The following is an 8,767-nucleotide window of genomic DNA, read 5'->3' as shown; positions in this document are numbered from 1 at the left end:
GGTGTGTAACACGTCCCGACTAACTTTGCTTGTCCCGTTATAATTTTTCACGCCTGTGAAAATAAAGTCTGATTCCGGTACCCGTACCCATATTAGAGAACTTTCCGCTGAATAAGCTTTTCCTATATCATTGAAAATTCTCTATATTACGTGTGTACGCAAAAGAAACGCCTTTATATTATTAGAGACGAGCACGACTATGAGTTTGCCAATAGAGGGCGCGCGCGTGAACCAGTGTCATTTTGGCGGGAAAAAGAGACAGCCGTCGTTAGTTTACTACGAGTTTTTGTGAGAACGGCGTGGTGGCGAAAACAAGTCCTCGAAACGTAGGGGGTCTTCGTCATTTTGGAATCACGAAAGGGCTTAGTTATCATCATTCAAAACAAATGCGTCAAGTTCGTCGCTCACAATATATATCTCTTCTTAATACTTCGCCAAAAACAAATCTTGTATTCGAAGTCATATTTCTTACTAGAATCTAAAGGTCTTAAATATGAGCGTGGACGAATCATCAACCTGTCATTGATATTTCTTCGTTGGTTTTGACTTCTGCCCTTGGATATCCAAGGATAACTGACAACTGCCAAAGGTATTGGTTGCTAATCCTTGGATGGTTAATAGAAGAGCACTACAATCCTCGATCATTTCCTTCCGTTTGAATGGTTATGGCACCATCCATCACAGACTCAAAAGTTAGAAACACCTTGTACAGCATAATAAACAGCAACACAGGAAAGTACTGCTTAGTAGCTTTCATTTGATTGGTCACACTTTAGGCTTTCAACCACAGACTCAAAAGTTAGAATCACCTTGTACAGCATAATAAACAGTACCACAGGAAAGTACTGTTCAGTAGCTTTCATTTGAATGGTCACATTTGAGGATTTTATCCACAAACTCAAAAAGTAGAACCACCTAGTTTAATGGTCTAAGCTCCCACGAGTCTCCTGTAGCTCAGTGGTAGAGCATCCGAACTAGTAATCGGAAGGTCATAGGTTCGACTCCTGATAGGAGCACTCGGATTTCCTTTTTCTGAGTAGGCCTGTGTCACTCACTGAACAATGCAACATTCTCATTCTTAGAACCACCTTGTACAGCATAGTAAACAGCACTACGGGAAAGCAATGCTCAGTAACTTTCAATTGAATGGTCATACACTCACAGGAATCAACTCATTTACATGTCTGAAATGGCCATCTTAGGTACTAAAGAATCCCGCGAACCAAGAAACGAATGCGTCGTTCCCTTCGCATCAACTCCGAGTTTTGTTGAAACATCAGTAAAACACTCAAATCAGAGCTCAGTTATCTCGGAAGTCTGGGTGTCTTAAAGAATTTTCCGTTTCCCGTTGAGATAAAGATATTACGATAGACTGAATGACTCCGCAAAAACAATGGCCGGTAAACCAAACACTCAGAGAACAGGAAGGAAGGTTTTGTGGTGAAAACACCCCCACCCAAAATTTGGAGACTGAAATGCGCGTTTTTATCGTCTGGTGCAGTCGGTCCGTTTAAAAGGAGAATCGGTTTCACTACAGTTATCGCGTTTTTGAAGTACAAGACAAACAATGCTTCAAAACGCCCATTTCAAAAGAGGCGGTATTCAGTTACTTGCAATTGATCCATTTGATTTCAACGGACACCCGGAAACAGTTCAGACGTAATATGTACAAGTAAGTGAACAGCACGACAATAGTTTGGTCTTATATTTATGTCGCTTGGCTCGATTTATTTTCTTATCTGCACACGTTTTCCAAAGGTGAAATTTATCCGAGTTTATGTTCCTTTTTCCCGATGAAACATGCCTCATTTCAAAAAGGGCTGAAAATAGTCTGAATAGTACATATGATCTAGGCGAATTGAGGAAATCAGTCGTTATTATCTCCCTCAGATTTTTTTACAGACGATTCAAATGGATCAAAACGACGATGGTAGCGTGTTAGAAGTAAGAAAAGGACAAAAAATGAATCAGGATCTACATGACTTCGTTTTCAGATGAGGTATATGTAATGAAGACGGAGTAAAAGCTAAAAATCAGGCAAGAATCGCCGGTAGATCACAAACAAGGCCCTCATAGAGTTAATTATATTGTAACCTAACTAGCGAGAAACCTAATCGAGAAACTTTTTCCAACTTTCATCGTTAATGATACTGAATTCCCTTAAACAATCGGGTACCTCTTCAAAGCAGGACAAGAATTGAAATAGGTAGAAATATTTTCCATTTTCTTATGACGAACTACGTCTGTTTCTAGTGTCTGAGAGAGGGTGTAGACACCAACTAGACTGAAATGAGGGTGCTAACGGAGGGTGGGTTGGTGGGGGTCTTGATTACTTTTGTGCAAAAATAAAATTATCCGTTGCATATCAAATTTTTATATTTCACGGAGAACAAATGGACGTTTTACACGTCACGAGAAAAAAAAGACATTTATTATTTGGCTATTTTAGAACTAAATCCAAAGTCTGTCTTGTTTTTCGTCTTCAATTTCCGCAACTTTAATTACCGGGGCTTTTAGGTGTGTCTTTGCCATTACCTTATACCAGAGGTCGTGACTGAAGGCTGACTGAAGGCTGGCAGGATTATTAGCGTTGAAAGGAAGGGTTTTTAAAAAACTGCCATAACTACATTTTAATTTTGCCTTAAAATCCAAATTTCTCCAAATAAGCCCTATTTTGCACAGAGACCACCTATCATGTATGAAACTTACTTGATTATTGCATTAACATAATTCTTGAGAGGAATGCTACATAAACAAGATTGAAATAACTTAATACTACTTTTCTTGAAAATACAAGCAAGTCCTACACAAAAAAGAAACCAATGCCAGACTGAATTACTTTGTTTAAAAGACTGAACCAAGTCAAGCGAGGCAGTTAGTCTTTGCTTGAAAACTAAATATGCAACAAGGCTTTTTACATGATAACTAGTACGGCTTTTAGGTGTGTCTTTGCCATTTCCTTATACCAGAGGTCGTGACTGAAGGTGATTGAAGGCTCAGACACCGCAAAAATGATTAATTTTCGTAGACCTACACCTTTCAAAAGCTCTATTTTCACTGGACCCTGATAACCTGCAGCTGCATTGTTTTTTAGGATTAGGAACATTGTTATGTTGTTCGTTCTTTTGTCCTCTCGACCAACCATGTAGGACGTTATCAATGGTACACGTCTTCCCCCTCCCCACCACCCCTTATTTTCGTTACGAAAAACCTACATGTATCAGGGCTTCCGCCGAATAACACTGAGGCAAAGCAAAATCGCGGTTCATAGTGAAGCAAACCCTTTATTTCCCTTCGTGAATAGTTATTGTGGAAATTCACGGGTCATGGGTATTGACCTACAGTCAAGACTGCATGCAGGAGAAAAAAACAAGTTCCATATTTCACGGGAAAAAATAAAGGGCTTCCAATTGATCAAGAAAATATCCTTTATCTGTAAGAAACACAAAATAGAATTCCTTTTTTTTGGCAGTTAGATAATTTTTAAAGCAGGTGAGATCTGAAATATAATAATGGAAATTATAAATTTTAGTCTAAAATCGTGTCAAGGTCGACCCCTGAAGGTGCATACCCTAGGCTGAAATAATATAATGTTAATTATCTGGCCCCAGTTGTTCAAAGAGCGGATAACTTTATCCAGTGGATAAGTCACTATCCAGCGGAGCAATTCTACTCCAACCCAAACTTTTGTCAAGTTTTTCACACAATCCTATTCCAGATATGCTTCTAATCTATTCACAAACTATAGGACTATCGAGAAAATCTTGCACACATTTTATCTGCCGGATAGCGAACTATTCAGTGGATAAAATTATCCAACCTTTGAACAACTGGGGCCAGGAACGCAAAACAGGCGTAATAAAAAATATAACTAGAGCCCTTTCTTTAGAATTCTGACTACAATTCTCTCACTTTATGCTTAGGTTTCATAGCGTCGCAAGCTGCGGACAAAAAAAATATTGACTGAACACATGGAGCTGAGAAGGTTAACCTTAGGGCAAAATGGCCGGTCTTGTAACGCTAGTAAGTACCAATTATTGTTCCCTCGACTCGAGGCTTTGGGAAGACCAGTAATTGTTCTCCTAGATTAAATAAAATAATAACTTAAGCACGCTTAGATAAGATTTTTGAAATGTAACTCGTTTAAAAAGTACTCAAGAGAAAGAATGATATATTTTTTTAAATTTTGTGTCACAAGTCGCACAGTGAGATTGTGTGACGCTTTTAGCGTGACAATCCAACGACATACGGGCATGCGCATCCCCAGAACTCCACGTGCACGCGGAAATGTTGGAAACTCTCAACACATTTCATTTTGCCAAGGTTTGTAGTTACGGGATTGTTGAAGTGACATCCTTCGCTGTCCTGAAAGTCTGCTAATCACTGCACAGAAACACAGGAAGAAACGCTTATTCATTGAGTTACAAACGGCCTGAAGAGCAGTTCGGAATCCTAACAAACTGGTTACCGTAAGATGGCGGTTAAGGACATCAAAGCAAGGTTTACATCGATTCGATCTACTGTCTTGTTTTCCAAGGGATAGGTAAGTTTTAAGTTTTCCTTTACGGAATTTGATTTTGAGATTAGTTTTAAATCAAATAAGCTTCTAAGCTCACAATCTCGATATTCACTGCTCTCGCTGCGAAATCGAGAATGGCTGAATGAAAGAATAAATTTAACGATTTGTTTGTTCTGTGAATTAATGTTTCCCGCAAAAGAACCGCGGATATATATATTTCAATTTAATACGCGGAAAAAAGAATTCAGCGAAAAATATGAACGTGCGGGGCGTCTGAGACGCTTTTGCGATACACGGCTGTAGATAGTGTAATCTTCTATTTTTGGTCAGTTTTAAAACTCGTTTTCGGTTAAGTATCCTAACCTTGGAATTTGAATTCGCCCACGAACACCTCCATACTTTCCCCCCACCCCCCCCCCCCCCCGATTAGTAAAGCTGAGGTTGTAAACAAAATTGTCCACGATTGGAGTATGATGGTCTCTTTTAGAGTATTCAACGGGAAAATATAAAAGGAACTATTTGTTATTCAACTGATTTGGTACCTCTTAGGGGGTGACAATGAATTTGAACACCACCAACGAAACAAGATTCTTGTGTTCTAGGACCATCCCTATAATTTTTACACAAGAACCCCCCTCTCCCCTCCCCAGGCCTAAGTTCAACTGTAACAAGAAGAGGAGAGCCCATTGCGCTTGCAGTTGATTGTTTGTAATGGCGTTTACTTGTTAAAACACCGATAATCATTGTTTTAGTAAGTGTATGTTCCAGTTAAAGCTAGTTAATAACCATTGACACATCGCATATCAAAGAAATATCGCAATAAATTATTTTATTTGGAATGATCTGTAATTATTTATTAAAATGCAACTAGCGTCATAAGTGCAATGAAGGAATTCCTCACATGCATGTGTTAAAATGAACGGGCAAAAATGTGTCTAAAATAATAAAAAAAGAGTTGGGAGATGAAACAGCACTGCAGTCATCTTGTTATTGTTGTTTTACGCAATCATGTCAGTACCAACACCGAAAAAACTCTTTTCACGCATTTTTCTGCACTTAGCAGTTGTTGTTGCTAGGGGTTTCCTTTTTTTGTTTATTGGTTGGTTTGGTTTATTTTGACTTAAGCAAGAACTTCAGGAACACAATTAAAACCAGTGGTACTTTGTTTCCGCAGGCTTGGCACATTTTCCCGCGCTTGGCAACATTTGCCTGAATTTGTGCACTTCGCGCAATTTTCATGTTTTCCCGCGCTTGGTAGCGGTTCAATATTTTCCTGCGCTTTGCACCAGTTGCATGTTTTTGCTTTTTTGCGCTTATTGTGATTGGTCAGATGTCAATTGTTTGGTTTTGGTGTCCTCATCAAAAGTGAGATGTTTTCCAATTACGATAGAGTGCTTTCATATCTCTATTCAATGACTTCCAGTTTCTTAGCAGTAAAACTCTAAAATAATGAACTCTAAACGTGCGATAATTTTTGTTTTGGACGGTGAGGGTTGTTCAATGTAGGAAGAAGTTACCCCAGGATTACTAAATGTGAATTCCTGCTAATTATCTTGGCCTAACGTTATGGCTTCGGCTGCGTTTATGTCTGAACCTCAATGAGCAGTTAAAACGATTTTGAACAAGAAAATAACCTGGGTTTACGTTTAATCCTGGGTTAACTTTAATCCTCCAATCGAGCAACCGTGCCCTGATCTAGAACCCAGTAAGGCGATGATTCTTATGCTTATTATTACATAATTTGTCGTATGTACAATATTTTATCTAAGTAAAAACTCTTTGCGCTTGTCAGCGAAGAAACATTATGTCTAAGGGCTTGGCTGAATCGACTCAGACGTCGGCTTCGTGATATTCGAGCGTCTTCGGCAATCTTCGCCAGATACTCGGTGTTTTTCTGTCATCATGATCGAGCGCTTCGGCAAAATATACATCGCTTGTCCTTAAACAGGTCATTCATTACATATGTGTCGGAGGATACGTCTGCTCGCCAGGTCTGTTCATATGCATGTAAGGCGATGACATGTAGGAACATTCCGCGTTTTGTCTATAGTACGGTGGGGGTGCGGGCGCAGGGGGAGGGTGTGGGGGAGGCATAAATACCGGACCTGAATTGTTTGTCAGCACGGGAGGGGTGGAAAAGTTTTGACTGTGCGTCAGAGGAGTCGAGGAGGAACCGTTCCACATGTTATTCATGTTTGCACTGCAGCTGGGCAGCTGGTACGGAGAAGGGCTGGATTTCTTCGGTTCGCTGAGTTTTGATGGTGAAGGAACCGTTCCTGGCGGGGATCTCTTCTCGAGTTTTCGTTTGTTTTCCGCTGCTTTGTCCAGCTGTCGACATTTGGCTCTTCGATTTTTGAACCAAACCTAAAACAAAACATAACCAAAAGAATGTCACTACCGTTGCTTTCAATTCAGTCACACCTCCCCCTCCCAGACAACCCGGCAATACAAGTGACAAAGATAACGGGGTTGGTTTCTAAGGAAACTGTGGTGCTGTGTCGGTTGGGGGAGGGGGGGAGGGGAGGAAAAACGAATGTTTGGTTTTATCAACAGAGTTCATGAAGTAATTTGGCCGCCCTTAAGAGATTCAAGTGCTGACGTTTCGAGCGCTAGCCCTTCGTCAGAGCGAAGGTAGCCGCTTGCTAACAGATAGCTAAAGATAGAAGCTTGTTAAGGGAAAGAGTCCTCTCTAGAAATATAGAAACTTTCTTGAGTAATTGCACGATTTGTACCGCAACCTCAGCTTTGTAAAAGAGACTAAATAAAATGCAATTCTGTCATTGGCTTATAGCTAATCACAGAGGACAAATATGTCTCAGTAAAGTGAGAAAGTAAAAAAAAGTAATTAAAAATTAAATCCAAAATCGAAACTGCACGAGGTGCAAAAGCAAAAGATTTTTGCTGTTGTTGTTGACAATTTTCACGTTTCGGGGTTCAAGCTTCTCATTGTTCTACAGTAAAAACCTGCATGTAAGAACCTAGAAAATTAAGAACCTCCTGGCAGAAATTTGCTACTTTAATACCCCAAAATATAAGAACCTGTTTAGCCAAAAAAATTCCAAGAGGTTCTTATATGCGGGGTTAAACTATTTTATTTATAATATTTTACCAAAAAGGTTGTCTTTAGAGATCAAAAAATTGCACAGTGAAACTAAAAATGCACAATGTATGTTAAATGTGAACTGTTATAAAACAATTCGGCTACAATTAAAAAAATGTATCATTTGTACGTAACCTTGGTCTTGGTTTAAGTGTTCCATGCCTGTATCATCTTGCAGCTCATTTTTATATAAACCAGTACAGAAGACACAAAGCCATTTCTTGTTGCAAGTTTAGATCTGGCATTTTCTGATATTTGAAATATCAAGATGACAAGTTGGTTCCCCTTTCTTTAGACTTGTTACCAGTTTCTCCAAGTAGTTTGAATTTCCTGTCAGTCTATAGTCCACTGTAATCTCAATCTCAAGCTGGTTTTATTTTTTTGAAACTGGTTTGTTCTTGATTATAAGCATTTATTCTATAAAATACTGTAACAGTTTATAATGAAGAACAAACCATATATTATACTACAGTATTTTCTACTCCGTAAAAATTAAGAACCTAATTAAGAACCTACTTAGCCTAAAATGCCAGTAAGTACCCCAAAATATAAGAACCTGTTTTGCCAAACTCTAAAATAGTAGGTTCTTACACGCGGGTTTTTACTGTATCAAATATTAGGCGTTGCGTCTACGTTTTTAAGAATGTTAAAACTTGGATGAACTTTAATTGCGTCTTCACTTTTTATTTTGCCATCCCTAACATTTCTATTCAATCTATATTTTTTAAATCAGTTTAGTTTGTCTATTGGTGTTCCCTCTTCTGCTTCTTTTATTTTTGTTTGTAAGTGCTATGAATGATCTTGCACACATCGGTCGGATGCTCAAACCGCAGCGCTACAGGGAACTGGTGACGACCTAAGCCATTTACCGGGTTGACATGTGACATGCGTCCTTTAAACTTCATATATGTATAACCGATGTTCGATACATGAACTGAAAAGCATGCGATTGCGTTTAAATTAAATGTTTCACCGCATTTCTCTGTAAATTGTCTTCGCGTAACTCAGCAACACCATTCCTTGGTGTCCTAACGTTATTGACTTCATAATTTCTTTAAATTAAATATTACAGAAACTATTTGACATCGCAACTTTTATGGAAACTCGGCCGGTCTTTCGCGCCGCCATGTTGGTTCCCAGACATCAGG

The 8,767-nt window shown here is 39.0% G+C and overlaps 1 protein-coding gene across 4 annotated transcripts in view; it reads right to left on the bottom strand.

Annotated features, from left to right (window-relative positions):
* Positions 1–5,331: 5,331 nt before the first annotated feature.
* LOC146484868 (uncharacterized) overlaps positions 5,332–8,767 on the bottom strand; it is a 29,567-nt gene continuing 26,131 nt past the window's right edge. For all 4 annotated transcript variants that reach the window (XM_085104347.1, XM_085104348.1, XM_085104349.1 and 1 more), the window contains one exon: positions 5,332–6,883. In XM_085104347.1, coding sequence (XP_084960473.1) covers positions 6,476–6,883 — 408 coding nt within the window. In that variant the 3' untranslated portion in view covers positions 5,332–6,475. The remainder of the gene's footprint in view (positions 6,884–8,767) is intronic.

The sequence above is a fragment of the Pavona decussata genome, unplaced genomic scaffold (assembly GCF_977016875.1).
Source record: "Pavona decussata unplaced genomic scaffold, jaPavDecu1.1 SCAFFOLD_29, whole genome shotgun sequence".
Taxonomy (NCBI): domain Eukaryota; kingdom Metazoa; phylum Cnidaria; class Anthozoa; order Scleractinia; family Agariciidae; genus Pavona; species Pavona decussata.
The sequence above is the reverse complement of the archived record's forward strand: the minus strand, read 5'-3'. Positions and strand labels throughout refer to the sequence as shown.